General features: G+C 40.2%; 1 protein-coding gene across 5 annotated transcripts in view; it reads left to right on the top strand.

Annotated features, from left to right (window-relative positions):
- Nucleotides 1-20,711, top strand: part of PNPLA4 (patatin like phospholipase domain containing 4) — a 45,056-nt gene that overhangs the window by 13,899 nt on the left and 10,446 nt on the right. For all 5 annotated transcript variants that reach the window (XM_044998372.1, XM_044998550.1, XM_044998286.1 and 2 more), the window contains 3 exons: nucleotides 5,626-5,720; nucleotides 5,904-6,039; nucleotides 16,353-16,418. In XM_044998372.1, coding sequence (XP_044854307.1) covers nucleotides 5,626-5,720; nucleotides 5,904-6,039; nucleotides 16,353-16,418 — 297 coding nt within the window. The remainder of the gene's footprint in view (nucleotides 1-5,625; nucleotides 5,721-5,903; nucleotides 6,040-16,352; nucleotides 16,419-20,711) is intronic.

A 20,711-nucleotide genomic window follows, 5' to 3' on the forward strand; every position in this document is an offset into this window, starting at 1 on the left:
CCCCGACACCCTGTAGGGCAGAAGCCCAGAGGAGGGCCCCCCAGCGCCTGAAACCTAGCGCCCCCAATCCTCACCACCACCACCTGGGCTCTGGAGTTTTTATAGCATGTTGGGGTGGGAGGAGGAGGCTCAGAAAGAAAAAACCCTCGGTTTAGAAGACAGTATGAGGGAAGTGATGAGTGAGGGACAGTATGAGGGAAGTGGTGAGTGAGATTTGTGCTGGTGATATGATTAATTTATTAAAGTTTGCTGGAGAGAAGTAATCAGTTTCTGTCCTAGGCTGGTAGTTACAGCCAACTGCTGACACTGTTCAGTAAACTTGCACTGCTGTCCTTTTAAGGAAGGAGATATAAGGAACAGACAGGTGCTTTCTTACTTGACTGATATTAACACGTACAGTTATAGGCTTTGATTCTCTATTTTGTCCAAGATCTGATTGGGTGGAGCAAAGGGTGGAGAAGTGGGGGTATGTTTGCAGGAAGCCGGTTGTTGCTTTCCGATTCAGTGCCACGTGGCCCTGCACAGTTTGGGGCTGTCCCTGTGAACTTATGCCAATGGAGGATGATGCATAGCAGAGCTCTGCTCTGCCATTCCCCTTACCTGTCCCTCCCAGGCTTCTCCCCCCCCCCCCCCACAAAAAAAATATCCCCTCCTCCTTATGCTGGAAGTGGGGCAGGAGACAGGTAGTGAAGTAGCAGAGCTGTCTGGTGGAGAGTTCTTTGCAACAGCAGTTCTCCACTGCTACCTCGGCTGGTTGAAGGCCACTTTGCACTTCTTATGGAGCCAATGTCAGCTATCCAGGCCAGCCGTAGGTGTTTAACTACTGTGTAGACATACCTAAAAGGGTTTAGTTTTCAATACACATAACTTCCAACAAAGGATTTTGCCTCTCTTACTTCTTTGTGAAATGACTGAATACAGCATTGAAGAAGACCAGACCTTGCTAAACATTGAAATATTTAACATTTAATATCAGTGTGTTAGGCAATGATAAAACATCAATTTTGATATTATCAGGAAAATATTATTTGAGGGATCAGATGGAAAATAAACTCTGTGTCACAGTCTCTTGGTTTTCCCATCTTGTCACCAAGTTTGGGGCCTGAACAAGGGCTATTTGTCTGAAGCTCTAGTCAGCAAAGAGGGGTGTATGGCATTGGCAGACTACAGAAATCAGATAGATGAAATAGTAAAATTGATATCTTCCTCCTTCTTAAAGAGGCTTTCCTGTCTTTTATTAATAAGATGCACAAGCTAGGGGTCCTGTTGAACTGAGACTGAAAAAGTTGCTCACCAAGGGCGAGTGGAAAACTAGGATGCATAAATTAGCTGAGATTAGCTAGGTCCATTTCTCTCTTCTGTTGACTGGAACTTCTTCCTTCTGGCCTCTTTCCTTTGACTGGTATCAATTTCAATTATCTCACACACCCTGCCTCCAGCCTCTGTTCTCTTTATCCAGTGGGCAGAATAGTGGATACACTTACTTGCCCAGATAGCATTTCTGTTTATACTGGGCTTCTGGGCAATAGGGTTTTTCTCCAGCCTGGCCCTTTTTATAGGTTAAGATGTAGGAAAAGTTTTGGTTTTGCTCTTTTATTAGAGTAAAGCACATATTACATTGTCTGATTTTAATGAAATTTTGCATGTATGAAATCGTATGAACTAGAGAACACTATTTGAGCTCTCTAGCCTTTCTTTACATTTTTTTAATTAACTTTTTCATCATTCTGTTTCTGTTGCACTAATGAAAAATTATGTGAGCTCTCCAGTGGACAAAATAATACAATAAAACCTCAGAGTTATGAACACCAGAGTTATGAACTGACCAGTCAAGCACACACCTCATTTGTAACCAGAAGTACGCAATCAGGCAGCAGCAGAGACAAAAAATAAGGCAAATACAGTATAGTCCTGTATTAAACATAAACTACTAAGAAATAAAGGCAAAGGAGCATTTTTCTTTTGCATAGTAAAGTTTTAAAGCTGTATTAAGTTGTAAACTTTTGAAAGAACAACCATAACATTTTGTTCAGAATTACAAACATTTCAGAGTTACGAGCAACCTCCATTCCTGAGATGTTCATAACTCTGAGGTTCTACTGTATCTCTTAGGCTTGGTCCTCACTGGGGGGAGGGGGGGGAAGAGAGAAGAGGATCGATCTAAGATATGCAACTTCAGCTATGAGAATAGTGTAGCTGAAGTCGACGTATCTTCAATTGAATTTAAATTACTTACTTCGTGTCCTCGCGGCGCTGAATCGATAGCTGCGGCTCCCCCGTTGACTTTGTTTCTGCCTCTCGCACTGCTGGAGTTCAGCAGTTGACGGGAGAACAATCAGGGATCGATTTATCGTGTCTACACTACACGCGATAAATCGATCCCCTATCTATCGCTACCCACCGATCTGGCGGGTAGTGTAGATGTACCCTTAATTCCTGTGGATGTTACCCAAAGACATTTCAGTCTTGTGGATAGAATGTGTTTCATTCAAATGTACTTCTATTGAAATTTCTATTCAACTTTTCTGTCACTGTAATTCTATATTCTTACCATTAGCAAAAAAATTCCATCTGAGCCAAAACATGAACAAAGAATGTTACAAACAAAATTCCAACATAGACATTTTTGATATCCATAAAAGCAACTTTGTTAGAAAAGTTAGGTTTTTTTTCAAATATGGCTAAGTTAGACAAATCATAATTAGGACTCTCTCCCACCCCTTATTTCAGAGCTCTCGTGTGGGTTTCTGAATATGAGAGGAGAGTCCAAAAGTGAGGTGAGCTGTAATTAGTGCTTGGTGAATAATGGATTTTTTCAGTTTGCTGTAAAATTTAAAAAATAAAATAAAAAAAGTTTTGTTTTGTGTTGAACTGAAAATATTTTTTGAAAACTTCCTACAAATCAAAACATTTCAGGAATGTCAAAACAAAACATTTTTACCCTAAAACTTTCATTTTGACTTTCAGGCTTTTTGATTAAAACAAAGGAAAGGAGGACTAGATTCACAACATGGATTAGTGAAGAAGTGGTGGCTCAGCTCCCTTGTAAGCTTTAGCCCAGTGGTTGGGCACTCACTTGGCATGTGTGAGGTGCCGAATGTGATTTTCAAAAGTGCCCGAGCAGGTTAGGCACTTAACTTCCACTACTTTCTGCATCTTTAGGCATATCAATACTAAGTCACTTTTGAAAATGGAACTTAGGCTCCTAAGTCACACTGATGCTTTTAAATATTTTAACTAATATCTCATTACCATAACTTTGAGTAGTTGTAAAAGGGAGATGTTCTTTTTGATGGCAAAAGTGAATAATTCTTATGAATAGATCCTGTCATACAAAACAATAGCCTATAATACTGAATTCACATAGTGTGTCCACACTTATTCACTTGAAATGAACAGGTGATTTGGAATTGGTAATACTCTATGGAGCCCAGTTTATGTCAGTAGTTCCTGTCTGATGTGTGTTTGACCTATGAGAAATAAGTTGGTCTCAGACATGTTAAAGTGAAGATTTGTTTCTAGTACAAATCTAGCACAGTTAGCATTAATTCACACGTAGGTTGCCAATTCATACAGAGAACCTGTAGGGAGACTAAATTTTCTTCTGTCACTTAGGTGATTGCTTAGGTGGGCCAGGTTTAAGACACATGCAAGGGGTATGGGGAAGTTTTACTGCTGCCAATGGTATATCTCTCTTCTGTGGATAGAATGCCTTCTGTTTTCAGGGCTGTCAATCGTTACCTTTTCTGAGCACTGATTTTATACATGTAACCAAAACAAACAACAAAAATCCCTGTGACCGGATATCTCCAAATGTTGATCCAAGTCTTTATTTTTAGTTTATTATATATTGCAACAAATTCAGTATTGCATCATGCAGGAAGCTATTAACCAAAGAACTCTAAACTATTTTCTAGACCACTCTAATGTACAACTGAACACTTAAAGTGCATTTAGGTACAACATGTTTCTTGAAAACCAGTTTTGAAAACTGGATTGCAGGTTCTTCAAGACACTAGAATCGGAAGAGCACTTTTCACAAAATGGTATAGGAATTCATACAAATACAGTTTTGCTAATCTCAAGCATTCAAAGTCCAAAGTTAACCCTCTAAAAATCATTTTAAAAGCAAATAAGTATTGGGTTCTTTTTATTTGCTTTCTGACAGTTGAGCTTCTAACATTTTAGGGTTCAAATTTCTAAGCTTTGATCTGCAATTATGAGGTTTGGAAACTTCCTTTTTTTAAAATATATATATATATATATATATATATATTCTTCCCTTTATAACATGACATTAAGACCTGGAACTTTAAGAAAAACACTAGATGTTGCAAGACTTGTCAATAAAATGGTGAGAGATAGCAGTATATTAAATACTTGCAAGTAAATATGAATTTAGTATGTTGTCACAAAAACATATTTACTGTACATAAAGTAATTGTGTTCAGCAGCTTCAGAGAACTGTCCCTTAGTCAGGCCCGCCGATGGGGGATGTGGGTTAGGAGGGGGCAATTGCCCAGGGGCCCAGGCGATTTAAAAGGGCCCAGGGGCCCCTGATGGCCTTTTAAATCGCCCGGGCGGGCTGCAGGGCTCCTAAGCACACATGGTGTGGTACCGACGGCAGTGAAGGCTGCCAAGCGAGCATGTGGAAGCTCTGGCCATACTGGAAGAACGCCCATTGACTGTTCTGCCCTGGGGCCTGGAATTGCTGTCGGTGGGCCTGCCCTTAGTTACATGTAAGATAGACATTATTGGGGTGTTTTTACAGGATCTGAATTATGTAATTCCTGAGGGGTAGGTAGTCTAGGCTCTGTCAAATCCCTTGTGGATCAGATGCAATATTACCTTTATTCCATTTTAAATTGCTTGTATTTACTGCAAATTGGTTCTCAGGATGTCTTTTATGTGTCCGTTTTGCCTACACACTTCAGTTGTCATCAGTACTTTGTTAATTTTTCCCAGTAACTGCAGAAATTTTGCTTTTGCATCAGTGAGGAAGGAGCCTTTAAATACCTTTTCAGTCTTTGTTTTTATATAGCTGTCTTGAAATACCTCATCTATATTTTTATTGTTTAAGTGAATTTTAAGACGTCACTTTCCATTGAAATGTCCTGATATAAAAGCTAACTTCCGCAATCATACACGTCAGTGGATTCCTCGTCTAATGGGTGATATTCATAGAAAATAAACAGCAGACCTTTGGGATTTTTTCTTTCACCTGATATATATCACCCATTTTTATATATATATATATCTCACCCATTTTTATATATATATATATATCTCCAAAATGTATGCTGTTTATTTTCTATGAATATATAAATATATAAAACTTTCTCTTACTTTATTTCCCATGTGGTGTACACAAGTGAGATGGTGTGGTGTGGAGAAGTAATTCATTTATCTTATCCACATATGCTTTGTCTGTAATGGGACATGAGCAAACATAGATTTCATCAGTTATCTTGTAACTCCTTTTTGGTAAAGTAAACTCTCATCAATTAATATGCTATGGGTAAAGCATTACACTACAATTATTTATAATTAACATTTTGTGTAATTCAGGTGGACATGGTTTTTAATAATTACAGAACCTTTCATATGAAGCATTTTAATTTTCAGGAATGCGAGGCGTTTACCTATAAGTTCGCAGAGGAAATTAGAAAACTGTACTTTGGTGCAGTGACACCAGGTTACGATTTCATGACAAGACTTAGGTACGTATCTTAATGTACTTTTCTAAGTTCAGTTCTATATAAAGCTCAAAATTAGTGAAAATAGTGAGGAAGTATAGAAGGCTATTTGTACTATGGAAAGCTCAGTTTTCTTCTGCTTCTGAAATATTTATAAGCTGTTCAGTAATTAATGGTGAATAATGGTAATCGTTTTCTTTATTATAGGGCAGGTATAGAGTCTTTTCTTCCTTCTAATGCTCATGAGATAGCAGAGAATCGTCTCTATGTATCAATCACCAACACTAAAAATGGAAAAAATTATTTGGTTTCAAATTTTGCCTCCAGGGAGGACCTCATTAAGGTAACAAAGTTGCATATCACTTCTGTAAATGAAAATGCATGCCTGTCTCCCAAAGTCTGTAACATCTTTTTTTATTTTTTAATTAATTGGATTAAATCCTGTTCCTTTTACTCATTTGAGTAATCTCACTGACTTCAGTGGGACGGCCCACATAACCAAGGCAAGCAAAAATATAGTGGCACAGCAGCACCACTATAGTTAAGGTTGTGTCACAACTTCTGTTTAAAGGTCAATGTTTTTAAGTCTTCTAAAATCAACATGCTTAATCAGATTCTGTTCAAATGTGGTGTGCCTCATGATGGTGTAGAATAAGGCTAGTTACCCAAATTTGGGCTAGAAGTTCCAGAGATACAAACCCTGAAAAAAACTAGCCATTTTTCAAAAAGTTTCCAGGTACTATGTTTTTGTACAGAGCAGGATCTCAAACTATTGATGTGATGCAGATGAAATGGTCTCAGTCTGTTGAGTTTTACCTAAAGTTGTGCACAACACCCACTTAATCTTTGAGACCCAAACTGAGAACAGTATTTAAGAAAATGTACATTATTTACAGAATGCATGCAACAATACAGAAAAATACCTACAAAATTTACATTCCTGCCATTTACTCAACTCTAGTACATAAGAATGGCCATATTGGGTCAGACTAATGGTCCATCTAACACAGTATCAAGTCTCTGTCAGTGGCCAGTGCCAGGTGCTTCAGAGGGAATGAACATAACAGAGCAATTTATCAAGTGATCCATCTCCTGTCATCCAGTGCTATCTTCTGGCAGTCAGAGGTTTAGGGACACCCATAACATGGGGTTGCATCCCTGCACATCTTGGCTAATAGCCATTGAGGAACGTATCCTCCATGAACTCACCTAATTCTTTTTTAAACCCAGTTATAGTTTTGGCCTTCACAACAACCCATGGGAATGACTTACACAGGTTGACTGTGCATTATGGGAACAAGTTTGTTTTAAACCTGATGCCTCTTAGTTTCATCAGGTGACCCCTAGTTTATGTGTTTTGTGAAGGCATAAATAATACTTTCCTATTCACTGCCTTCATACCATTCATGATTTTATACACATCAAATATATCACTCCTTAGTCTTCTTTTTTCTAAGATGAACAGTCACAGTCTTTTTAATCTCTCCTTGTATGGAGCTGCTCCATATCCCTAATGATTTCTGTTGCCCTTCTCTGTACTTTTTCAATTTTTAATATATCTTTTTGGAGATGGGACAACCATAATTGCACTCATTATTTAGGTGTAGACATACCATGAATTTCTAATAATGGCATTATGATATTTCTGTTTTATTATTTATCACTTTCTAATGGTTCCTAACAAGTTTAGGTTTTTTCACTAGTGGTGCACATTGAGTGGGTGTTTTCAGAGAACTCTTCACAGTGACCGACAAGATCTTTCTTGAGTAGTAACAGCTAATATAGAGCCAATCATTTTGTATGGGTGGAGGGATAGCTCAGTGGGTTGAGCATTGGCTTGCTAAACCCAGGGTTGTGAGTTCAATCCTTGAGGGGGCCACTTAGGGATCTGGGGTAAAAATCAGTACTTGGTCCTGCTAGTGAAGGCAGGGGCTTGGACTCAATGACCCTTCAAGGTCCCTTCCAGTTCTAGGAGATAGGTATATCTCCAATTATTAATATTATTATGATGATGATGTGTAATTGGGATTATTTTTTCCATTGTGCAGTACTTTTCACTTATCAACATTGTAAGTGCTTTAAAATCTGATTGGTTACTCAGGTTGCCTTGAAATTTGGTGTGTGTCATGGGGATGCAGGATAACGTTGTGATCCAAATTTGGGGTCATTTGACTGTGTGGTTCCTGAGTGACAGAAACCCCCTGTCATGGGGTGAATGTACCCCATGAATGGCCCAGCAACCAAAGTATTAACACAGGCACTGCTGGTCGCTGCTGATTGGAAGTCTCAAAACACCTGGGAGGATAAAAGGGCTGGTTGGTGGGCCGGATCTGGTCCATGGGCTGTAGTTTGCCCACCCTGACCTTGAGGTTGTGGTGATTCATTTGGGAGACAATGATCTGCGTCTTATTCCTGATGTGCATTTCATATGTTATATTAAGAGCGGATTAAGACTGCATCAGAGATTTGTGTCCAGCAGCAGTGATTGATTTCTCTGAGTTGGCTGAGTGTCTGAGTAACTGCTACAGTGACAATATGATTAATATTAATAAGTGTTGGTAGAACATTAAATCAGGAAATTGGAGGGCTTATGGCTGACTAAAAATATTTACTGTATGGCAAAGAAAAACTGCAAGCTCTGCCACCTCCCTCTTTCTCCAAGATGGGGTACATCTGTCGGGCAGGGGTTCTCTCTTTCTCTGTCTCTCTCAAGCATAAAACTGTCAGTATTTTAGAAGAGAAATCCTGTCTGTGATTTCTCTCACCAGTCCTTCCAAGCTCCACTGTCCAACCATTCTGAGTCATGACCTGTAATGTCTACATGTATCTGTGCAACTACAGACATAGCAGCCAGCACATGGATTGGTGCTTGAACTGTGCCATGAAGTGGCTGTCGAGCAGCACAAGAGCTAGCTGAACTATGCTGCTGGCCCACATATTCATCATTCTGGCCATGAGCAGTTGGTCCTGCTCCCTGTTCGTCCTCTTTATCCAGGAACTTCTGGAGCTGTCCCTCTTCATGGAGTGTGCCCCTCTCCTCTTTGGTTTTCTTAAAAGCAAGGTTCTGTTTGTTCCTCCTCGGTCCTCTTCCTCCTCCTGATCCTGCTACTGGCTAATTGTGATACTCCGAGTCCTAGGTGAGAGGCGTGGCCCATCAGGTGAGGAAGTGCCTGCCAATGGAATGAAACAGTAAATTAATTATATTGCCATTGCGGGAAGGAAGAGAATCTCCACTTTTTGCTTTTTTTCTGTACACAAGCACACAATTTGCAGCGTTTTGGAATACTTTATATATCATTCCTTCATGAATTCTCATATATAGTCACTTTCTTATCTACCATTGGGAGCCTTGTGTGCGCACACACACACTGTGGTAAGTAACATTGATTTTACTTTAAAAGAAAAAAGTTGGATCTAGCTGAGAGATGATGGATTAAAGTCATGTCTCAGGAATATTTACCAGTACTGGCTTAGACTTTGTTTCATGCAAGGGAAGCGCTCTAATATTTCAGAAATACGAGAATGGGGGAAAAAAGTAATTTTCCTGGCAAGTGGCAGGGTCCCATCAGTGTACGCAAAGGACCTGGTGATTGTGAGGGGGTTCACTTGCTGCTCGAGTGGTTTCTTTTGGCCAGGCATGGTACAGCAGCTCTTTCCCCATATGGTACCCCTTCCTGGCAGTCGCTCTGTCAGTGTAGTGGTCTCTGTTGCCGCAATTTGGCCCTCCAGTTAGGTCAAGCTTTACTCCACCCCGTCTGGGTTAACAGAGAATCCAACCTAACTGTAGTCCAGTGACTTTACAACCAGTTTGCTATCTGTCTCTGGGCTCTCTGTTCTTTATGCCCCTTACCTCAAGGGCTTTCACCCCAGCTTCCTCAATGGCTGGTAGGGGAGCCCTCCCTCTTCTCTAGGTTCCAGCTCACAGCCAAGGTCTACTCCCTCAGACTCCTTGCTGCTTCCCTGCACTCTTCTATCCCCCGGAGAGTGATTGCAGACTCTCTTCCTGCAGCCCTCTTCTGGTACAAATTTCCTGGCTTTATAATCACCACCCAGCCCCTCCCCAGCTGGGTTTCATCATCAGTTAAGCCAGGCTGTCTCTCTCAGAAGGTACTGCCAGGTATGTTAGTTAGCTTCGGGCCGACAGTAACCCCTTCAGGGCCTGTGTGGGGTACACCCCCATCACAGTGACTTAACAGCCCATCGGTGAGTGTAGTGGTTTAGTAAGCTACCAGGGGGGTCTCAGAAATTCTCCCTACCCAGAAATCTAAAACACTGTATTGAATTCCTGCTCCATAAAACATTTCCATTAGGGCTGTCAATTAATTGCTGTTAACTCATGCCATTGACTCAAAAAAATGTATTCTGATAAAAAAATTAATCGTGATTAATCGCACTGTTAACCAATAGAATACTAATTGAAATTTATTAAAAAATTTTGGATATTTTTGTGCATTTTCAAATATATATTACAACACAATACAAAGTGTACAATGCTCACTTCATATTATTTTTATTACAAATATTTGCTCTGCAAAAATGATAAACAAAAGAAATAGTATTTTTCAATTCGCCTCAAGTACTATAGTGAAATCTCTTTATCGAAAAAGTATAACTTACAAATGTAGATTTTTTGTTACATAACTGCACTCAAAACCAAAACAGTGTATAACTTTAGAGCCTATAAATCCACACAGTCCTACTTCTTGTTCAGCTAATCTCTAAGACAAACAAGTTTGTTTACATTTATGGGAGATACTGCTGCCTTCTTTTTGTTTACAATGCTACCTGAAAGTGAGAACAGGCATTCGCATGGTACTTTTGTAGCTGGCATTGCAAGGTATTTACATGCCAGATATGCTAAATATTCATATGCCCTTTCATGCTTCAGCCACCATTCCAGAGGACATGTGTCCCTACTGATGATGCTCGTTAAAAAAAATAATGCGTTAATTAAATTTGTGACTGAACTCCTTGGGGGAGAATTGCATGTCCCCTGCTCTGTTTTACCCGCATTCTGCCCTATATTTCCCATAATAGCTGTCTCGGATGATGACCCAGCACATGTTTTAAGAACACTTTCACAGCAAATTTGACAAAACGAAAAGAAAGGTACCAATGTGAGATTTCTAAAAATAGCTACAGCACTCGACCCAAGTTTTAATAATCTGAAGTGTCGACCAAAATCTGGGAGGGACGAAATGCAGAGCATGCTTTTAGAAGTCTTAAAAGAGCATCACTCAGATGCGGAAACTACAGTACCCGAACCACCCAAAAAGAAAATGAACCTTCTGCTGGTGGCATCTGACTCAGATAATGAAAATGGACATGCGTTGGTCTGCACTGCTTTGGATCGTTATCGAGCAAAACACGTTATCAGCATGGACACGTCCTCTGGAACGGTGGTTAAAGCATGAAGGGACATATGACTGATTAGCATATCTGGCACGTAAATATCTTGCAACGCTGGCTACAACAGTGCCATGAGAACGCCTATTCTCGCTTTCAGGTGACATTGTAAACAAGAAGCAGGCAGCATTATCTCCTGCGAATTGTAACCAAACTTTTTGTCTGAGCTGTTGGCTGAAGTAGGACTGAGTGAACTTGTAGGTTCTAAAGTTTTACATTGTTTTATTTCTGAATGCAATTATTTTTTGTATGTAATTCTACATTTGTAAGTTCAACTTTTATGATAAAGAGATTGCACTATTGTATTAGGTGAATTGAAAGATACTATTTCTATTGTTTTTTTACAGTACAAATATTTGTAATAAAAAATAAATGTAAAGTGAGCAGCGTACACTTTGTATTCTGTGTTGTAATTGAAATCAGTATATTTGAAAATGTAGAAAAAACATCCAAAATATTTAAATAAATGGTATTCTATTATTGTTTAACAGCGTGATTAATTTGAATTAATTTTTTTAATCATGGTGATTAATTGCGATTAATTTTTTTAATCATTTGACAGCCCTAATTTTCATACATCACCTTCCAGGAGTGGAACAAAAATAAGGACCACAATTAACAAACTTTTGGATTAGAATGCAGACTGTTACTGGCGGCAGAGTAGAGTCTTATCAACTCCCCCTCCCCAGCCTGGAAATAGAAAATCCAGGGTGAGGCACGGCAAAAGAATGCCTGCTGCATGAAGAATCATGGCCTTCCAAGGAGAAAATAGGATGAAAAAGTACTTAAAGTAGATATTGTTATTGCTATATGGGACAATAATTTGCTACCGAAAGCATATATCTGTGGCATTGGCATTGCCAATACAACAAAAAGCTGTAATTGCAAAAATATGCAGCACTCATGCCTGTTAGTCTTTAAGGTTTTGGAAGCTTTAATTGAAAGCAAAGTTCGAAAAAAAAAAATTCTCCTCTTGTCATCCCTTTTTGAAAGCCAATAGCAGATGGGTGGGAGTTGGTGCTATGCAAATCTCTTACGTAATGCCCTCAACCTAGGGTATAAACACCCTAGCATGTAACATTCTCCTCCATAGCAATAATGTTACTGGTCCTTACCTGGAAATCCTACCTTAACAAACCAAATATTTAACCACGTGGCAATAATAATAAAAAAAACAGGGTTGACTCTTACTTTGCTGCGTATTGGTTCCCTGGCCCTGCTCTGCTTTCTCTCCAGGCTGGTTCCTGGGTTCATCCCTAAATACAGTAGGTCCTCAGAAAATTGGCCCAAAACGTTTACTTAACCCATCCTGGTAGGTAGGCTGAGTCAGTGCTTGAAACTTCACAGCATGCTCCTGGAACTGTGAGTACCCTGTGGTCCCAGCTGCCACTGCACCCACCTCTCTGTCCTCCAGCTTCACAGTGAGACCCTCTGGAGGGAGGAATATGTTGTGTGAGATGGAGGGCTTTGACCTGGGGGGCTGTGGTAAGCATCCTATCAAACTATTCATAGCAGGGAGATCTTTTGGGCTTTCACCAGACCTGCTGTTTGAGACCTTGGCCTTGCAGTACAGGATCTTCAGATGCTCGATCCATTCCCTGCACTGCACTGCAGTCAGATGGATGCCCTGCTCCACCAGCCTGTGAGATTTTCTTATAAAAATGTATATTCCAAGAGCTCCTGTGAAAGTTGTGCTCCTGGATATACTCACAACAGATGTTGACTGTCAACATGCCAGGGCATTACACATTTTCAAGTGGTGGGGCAAGGCTGAGCTGGAAGTTGAGCAGTCCATGTGGAAAAAGAAGGGTTGAACACCGAGAAAGGATATATAAACAACTGGTAGTGTCCAGTCTGTAGAGGAAACACTGGGAAGGGAAGGAAGTGAGGAGGCTGAAGGGTCAGAAGATATAGGGACAGTGAATTGTGGGAATGATGGTGGAGGACTGTGTAAACTGGTCACCTCATAATTGGTACATTCAGACCACAAAGTATACAAATAGAGGGTGGATCACAGGTCAACACATATCGTTACCCAGGCCCTGAGGTGAGCAGGTTAGCTCAGTTTCAGTACGCTCCTGGGCACACGTAAAAGGGTGTTGAATTTGGATGATAGTGGGGTAGGGACAAAAGTCCACAGCTCGATATTTAAGTCAGGTTATTGGAGGTGTGGTGATGGGAACAGTAGTGAATGTATACTAGGGAGTAAAGACTTCAGGGAGATGTGTACCCAGCTTGCAGTGGGTGGCCTGGATATAGTGTGAAGGAGGCTTGTTTGGAAGAGGAAATGTGAATGGATCAGGGGCGAGATTGGGGGGAGGGATGTTGAAGTAGGGTTGGGTTGGGGGCTGGGGAAGGATAGGGGGACTGACTAGCTCAGTATGCAAATTGTGGGGCATGATATGTACAGTTGCCTAAATGGCTGCTAACTACTACCAACCACGTATCTTTTCCTGTTCAGAAAACTAGGAAATTCAGTAGCAAAAACTAATACACAGACCTTTTGCTTTGCTAGCATCGCAGTAGGTGAAGTCTACATGTTTGTCACTCCTTCTTCAAACCATTTACTTTCACCTACATGATTTTTTCTAGCATTATTAAAGCAGACGCACAAAAAGTTATCTACACCATCTTCCTTTTGGTCCCCTGGAGCTGGCAGTAGCCAATGGGAAATATTTGCATATACTCCGGGTGCAATAAATGTGTTAGTTTTACCTGCACTAAATGGTAGAGGCAGTAGTTGTGCCTGCTTGGTAAAGGTGTGTTTCTGGGACATGAGGACAGGTGGATTACTTTGAGACATCTGTGATTTTGATATGAAATCTACGTTTTGCACCCTTTGATGTGAGCAAAGGAAAGATCTGCATGTGTACCTTCAGGATCCAGTATGCATCATTTCAGTGTAGAATTGCCTATGTTATATAATAGTAGGACAAGGGTCTTACTACAAAGGATATTGTCAGTGGTGAGCTGGGATAGAAGAGCAGTCTAAGCATTTATTATCTGCATGCACTCTGGGTGAAGTGTGTAGTCTGTCCAACATAGCTGTACTGAACTCTAGAGGCAGTAGTGAGGTGTGTTTGCAAGATCTGTGGATTACTTTGAGGGATGTGACAGAGTAGTGATTGTGATATGAGAAGATTTATGTTTTGCACCCTCTTGTGTCTGAGAAAAGAGAAGAGGTGCATGTATACTTTCAGGGTGCAGTAAATCTCATTTCCAAACAGAATTAGGTAGATTATGTCACTAGCAGGGCATAAGGCTTTTATTACAAAAGATATTGTCAGCAGTGAGAGGAATATAAGAGGATTGTAATAGTGAAAATGTAAGTTGAAGTGGCATCTTATGAGTAAGTAAAAGGCATTGTAAATTGTACACGTGGATTCTTTCTAGGGTGTTGGCTAAGTATGCGAGGGTACCCCAGTATCTGGAACCGCCTATATATAATAGTGCCAAGGACCAGTATGAGGATGTGTTATGTGCATATTGAGGTAATATGCTCAAAGAGGATGGAGGGAAAGTGGTGTGGGCAACCTTTTCTTTTTGTCCTTTAATAGTGATAGATGGAATCATGTAGATGAGTGAAAGGCTTAAAAGGAGGTGAAGAACTCCTGTGGAGTTGGCAGAGTAAAGTTTTGTGTGTTAATGGGGTATATTAGGACACTGCTGAAAGAGGGCAGAGTTAAGTTTGCCTGGGAAACTTTAACTGCATTTCCTGATTTTCCTTCTCCTCAAAGCACTCCATGGTCTGGGCCTGGGATATCAAAAAGATTGTGGTCAACAGCTCCATTCCTATGACACAATGTAACTCTTGACAGTAAGAGTGAAGCTCGTCTGTGCAGGAAGTAGAACTTTCTTGGGTGGCAGTTGCATTCTGGGACTGTGGAATGAAGACTAAGGAACATCACAGACTTCACCACTTTCCGCTGCAAGTGCAAGGCACATTTCTTTTATTTTGCATTCTCTAATATAAACATATAGCAACAGGTATCTTTAAAAAAAAGAACCCTACCAAAACAAGACACTCCACTGCACTTGTTTCTACCCCTTAAGAGCGAATGAGAGACCTGAACGTGACAATTGTGTAGTCACATTGCTTAGTGCATTGCTGGAGGGAATTCAGATACTATGGTGATGAGTGCACTATAAAAACCTATGTAGAATAGAGTAGAATAGTTATGTCCTTTGTTCCGGAGAGAGGACAGGTGAACAGCAATCTGTAGTGAATGCATGTTCTCTATTACAATACCCAATGCTGAAAAGTGTAGAGTCAGTTCTCTAGGTGTGTGCTGCATTGCAGTGTATTGCTCTAAGCTAGAAAACTACAAACTGTTGCCTTGGGAACTGCTCTGCTCTTGTCATTTTTGACTAGTTATATGCTTGATGTGTCCATAACACTTGCCCCTGATGATTGTAACCACTGTTAGCAGTGAAAAGGGTTGTAATGGTAAAACATCAATAATTACAAAGAATTGCTTCGTGGAATACAAAGGTATTATTTTTTGGCTGCTTTCTTAAATTGAGTTGTATGTGCACATATGAATGTAATCTTTGTGTATCACTTTTACGAGAGCCAAAATCCAGTTGGTTATTTAGTCTAAACTAATGTAAGTCCAAATAGTAACTTATCGCTGCGACAGCCCAGCACACAAAAATAAAAGAAAAAGTATTCAGTTAGGTGGATGGTACACATATGTGAATTTTTATAAAGTGCAATTCCTGTCCTACTCAGAAAAAAAATGATGTATTAGAAAGAAAAACACTGTGCCAAAGTATCTGCTAAATGCCTGTCTTTCGCCAGTTGTAGCTTCACTTTTCAGTATATAACCATGAATAACGCAGTTTGTTCACAATCTACATATATTTAGATTTAAATCTGTATTAAGAAATTGTGAATTTGTGGCAACATGAAAGAATAAAGTAAATCTAAAATTAGTTCTGATTCTTCTAAACCAAACATCATTAAATCAATGACAATAATTGATTTGTACCATGTGCACTCTCTGAGATTGCCATTTGTAACTTAACTAAAATAACAGTCCTGAATTCTTAATCACATTTTGACATGCAGTACGTAGCAGATATTGAGATGAATATGTTTTTAAGTGGTTATTTTGAAGAAGATGGAACTAACATGTTGAATAATGATTACTGTATTAACCGGTAAAGATTAAATGACACATAAAAGGAAATATTAATATTTTCAAATTCATTTTACTGACACCTTCTTTTATCTTTTCTCTTCTCTAGGTCCTCCTAGCCAGCAGTTTTGTGCCAGTGTATGCAGGAATTAAAGCAGTGGAATATAAAGGAGAGGTAATATTGTGATGTTTGAAGACTTGTGTATTTAATTACAAAAGCACTCTTCATTTGTGACATCAAAATCTGAGATGAATTTGGGGGTTAGGGGGAAGGGAGAATCACAAGTCCATTGTTTTGTTACACACTGATCGTTATTTATTTAATACTGTAGATGAAAAGAATATTAAAGGAAGTCATTGCAATCCATTCTTATACAAACATAGCGAACGCCAGAGACACTATACATTTGGAAATGGTAGTGACCTGAAAGCAGCATTCTTAAAATGTTCATATAATATCCAGTTGTTTATCTACTCTGATGGGCTGCTAATGATTACAGTATTGTTTGTAGCACAAAAATCTCTAGGTAATTTTTTCCTTCTAAAAATTATACTTGGACTCAGCTGAGATGTACCAAAATGTTAGTTACATTTAGTGTTTTTCCTCCCATCAGATCTTTTCCAGAATAAGTTAAAATAAATCATTTTGCACATCACTGAAATGCATTCATCTTTGGCAATGTAGTATTTGGCTGCCAAGAGAAAGCTTGAGTTCATTTTCTGGTTGTTGGAATGATGTAGTAGTGCCTTGTACATTCAACTCCACTGACATCATATCTGGCACCCTAGCCAATAACCTGAGTCAGAGGAAACAGACCATGATGAAAGGTCCCCCAGAAATTTAGTAGCAACCTCACTCTTTGCTAGATGGAGTCATTTGGATGTTGATCTTGTTTTCACAATTCAGGGTACATACTCTGGATGTCAAAAGCACTCTATTACTTGAATGGGACAAAATCTCTTTGTAAATCTAATGCTATCTCTATACTACACATCAGTTGTGGCAGCACTTAGGGTATGTGTAGCTACATGCCACAGTGAAAAACAGGCTGTGTTCACCAGGGGCGGCTCTACGTTTTTGGCCGCCCCAAGCAGTCATGCCCGGGAGGTGCCCCGGAGCCGCGGGAGCAGCGGACCTCCCGCGGGCATGACTGCGGAGGGTCCGCTGGTCGCGCGGCTCGGCTGGACCTCCCGCAGCTGCGGACGGTTTGCAGGTCCGGCGGCTCCGCTGGAGCTGCCGCAGTCATGCCTGCGGGAGGTCCAGCCGAGCCGCGGGAGGTCCCGCTGAGCCGCGGGACCAGCGAACCGTCCGCAGTCATGCCTGCGGGAGGTCCACTGGAGCCGCGAGACGAGCGCCCCCTCCGCAGTCATGCCTGCGGCAGGTCCGGTCGTCCCGGGGCTCCGGTGGACCTCCCGCAGGCATGACTGCGGCAGGTCCGCCGGCCCAGCCTGCCGCCCCCCCGGGAAAGGGCCGCCCCACGCGCGTGCTTGCCGCGCTGGGGTCTAGAGCCGGCCCTGGTGTTCACATTGTAGTGTGTAGCTACACATATCAGTGAAAGGCTCTGCGAAGAGGAAGGCAGTGGGGAAAGACTCCAGCAACAGGGAGCTGGCAGAGCCTTTCCCCACTGCTGGAGTCTTTCTCTGCTGCCAAAGAAGGCTCCAGCAGTGAGGAGACAGCAGGTTGCTACATTGCTAAAAAGAGCAATATAGATGGGGAGGCACTGCTTGGGCAACTATAGAACCATGTAGGTTATATACCTGGGTACATATGCACAGGCTTCAGGTGTGTCTTTTCTTGCCTAATCAGTCCCTTACCATCTACACTGCTATTTGTACCCCTGCTAGGTGGCTAGCTTTGTATATTCTCTACACTAAAAAGTTTGCAGTGTGGATGTACCTTAGGATTTTTGGTGTTTGGCAAGAAATTGAAAGGATAGGCCATTTCAGTTCAGAAGTTACCTGCTGTGGCTCAGTTAACATTGTCCAAGAGGACTTAGATTCCATTCCAGTAAAGGAATATAGTGCCTATAGTGCCAGTCATTGAAATGTACACAGCTATTGCTTTGTGGTCAATTCAGACTTTTATGTAGCTCTGTTCTCTCAATTCAGAAGCTAAATATGTGGACAATTTAGGGGAAATAGTACTTCATTTGTTTAGGAGTACTCAGTCTTCTTCCTGAAACTTGTTGCTGATCTCCTAAAGTGGAGAACAACAGAAGATTATTGCATTTGATAGGGAGGGGAAATTATAGGCAATTAGAGAGTGTGGGGTCTTTCACAGTCTGTTCCAGAATACTTAAAGAGTGGATGAGACATGCAAAAATTTTACTGCTTGGTAATGGTTTTGTGGCTCATGAAGCAAAGCATGTAACTCTTAAAAGATGGCTCTGCAGATGCAGTATATTTAGAGAATTTCATTTACTGGTATATGTAGATTCCATTAAGCCCAGCCCTCATGCTTTACATCCTCAATTTGAGTTTCTGGGTTCGTTTTCATTGCACACTATTTCAGAATTTCCCCTATCTTTGCACTTTGAGCCACTTATAATAATTCAGAAGTTTTTGCATTTTCAATCAGTGTTCATAGCTGTAAAGATACTGTGTAATGGCATGGAAATTACCTGGAACAGCGACTGCAGTGCTTAAGCCTATGGAACAAATGATTTGTAATTCAGCCCCTTTTAGAAGTTATGGGTATGGTCTCACAAATGTTGAAGTTTTGAGGAGGGGCATTTTGCAATATAAACAGACAGGAAAAAAAAGTTGAAAGTTTGAGTTGTGAAATTACAAAGTTGGAGGATGTTAAACTGTTAGAAAAATGGGAATTTAAAGAAAGTAGGATGTGAGATTTTTTATTAAAAATACAGTACTGTAAGTAATACGTTATTGGTGACGACCCAATTGTTCTGGTGGACCAGGCAAAAAGAAGACTGTCATAAAGTCACAGTATGTAGGTGTGTGAGAGAGGGAGCAATCTTCTGGAATTGTCAGATTTGGAGTTGGCTACAGAGGGAAGGCCAGATTACAGAATCACATGGCTGGTCACAGATAGTGAGCTGGGCCAAGGGCAACTGCCCTTGTAGAGCTGAAAAATAGGCTGGCCTACAGCCAAGACTAGTCCACTACGGAGGTAGTTTTGCAGCCAAGTGGTGGAATGTGGAGAGCCCCAGAAGAGCTGCTGAACCAGAAGATGCTATAAACAGAGGTAATGCTTGTTATACATTGGTCACCTCATTGATTATTGCACTGCCCCCCTAATTGAAGGACTAGTTTCACTTCATGTGATAAAGGCCATAAACCATTTCCAGGCAGAGTAGAGGTAATAGGCTCTTTTGGAAAGCTGTCACAACCGCATTTCCTGTGACTGAACCCCAGAGGTATCTTTGTCATCTGCCATTAAGTTTACAGAAATGTGCACTGTTTTGCACTTGGATAGTGGGCACTTATTAATTGCACACATTCCTCCAATGAGGACTTAATGTCGCTTGTGTTGTTTATAGAAATACAATTTACAATTAGTAAAATAACAAAGTTATAAAGTTTTGAAAATTTGTTGTTTTTTGGGAGGTCAAAGCCTTACTCAGATGTCCCTTTAAGCATATAACAAATTCAGTCTAGGTTAGCAAATGCATGAATTTTGGTGTAGATTTGGTGAGGCATACTCTAGCTGTCAAAACTGGGAAGATAATCTTCTGACCCAAGTTAATATATAAATATAATAATAGTTTAGACATAAATAATTTATTGAAATTGATTGATAGGTTTTGTTTCCCCAAAAAGCTTAACCAGTCAGGATAATGCTAGTTAATGGCAGAAAATTATAAAATGTCCTTGTTTCCACAGCAGGTGCATGGAATAGCAACTATTAACTTCATGGTAACTCAGAACACTGTTAATATAATGAAATAAATTGCTAGAATTAAATTGGGAAACATAATATGTTACTATTACCATTACCATCATGTGGCATAGTTTTTTTTAAATCTTTTTTGAAGACCTGATACTCATCTCATGTCAGCATTCTGTCATTGATTTTCATAGCCAGAATGTGTGCGCTTTTGTCCCTTGAGTTATCAAAATTGTCTTAGCATTGGGCAAGCAAAGAATAAATGGAGTACTACACCTGTTTTTTTTAAAGATTGTTATAATATGCCAATTGGCTAATGTAGTGTTTTTTGATCTAGGGGTTTATCTTTAAATTGATTATTTCAGTTACTAATTTAATAGTTCAGACAGGACTTTTGATGAATACAATCTATTTAGTGTTCAGTTATTTGTTTGAGAATCCTGAAACTACGTCCGAATTTGTATCAGTGTGTACAAACTTGATACTGGTTAGCTTACTTCTGGGAGCATTCTGTGGCAAAAAAAAAAAAAAATTCTGTGCACAGTATTTTGAAATTCTGCAAAATTCTTAATTTTTTTGTCAAAATAATGCTATGTAATCATGCCAGTTTCAATTATTTTG

Source organism: Mauremys mutica, chromosome 1 (genome assembly GCF_020497125.1).
Source record: "Mauremys mutica isolate MM-2020 ecotype Southern chromosome 1, ASM2049712v1, whole genome shotgun sequence".
NCBI lineage: Eukaryota > Metazoa > Chordata > Testudines > Geoemydidae > Mauremys > Mauremys mutica.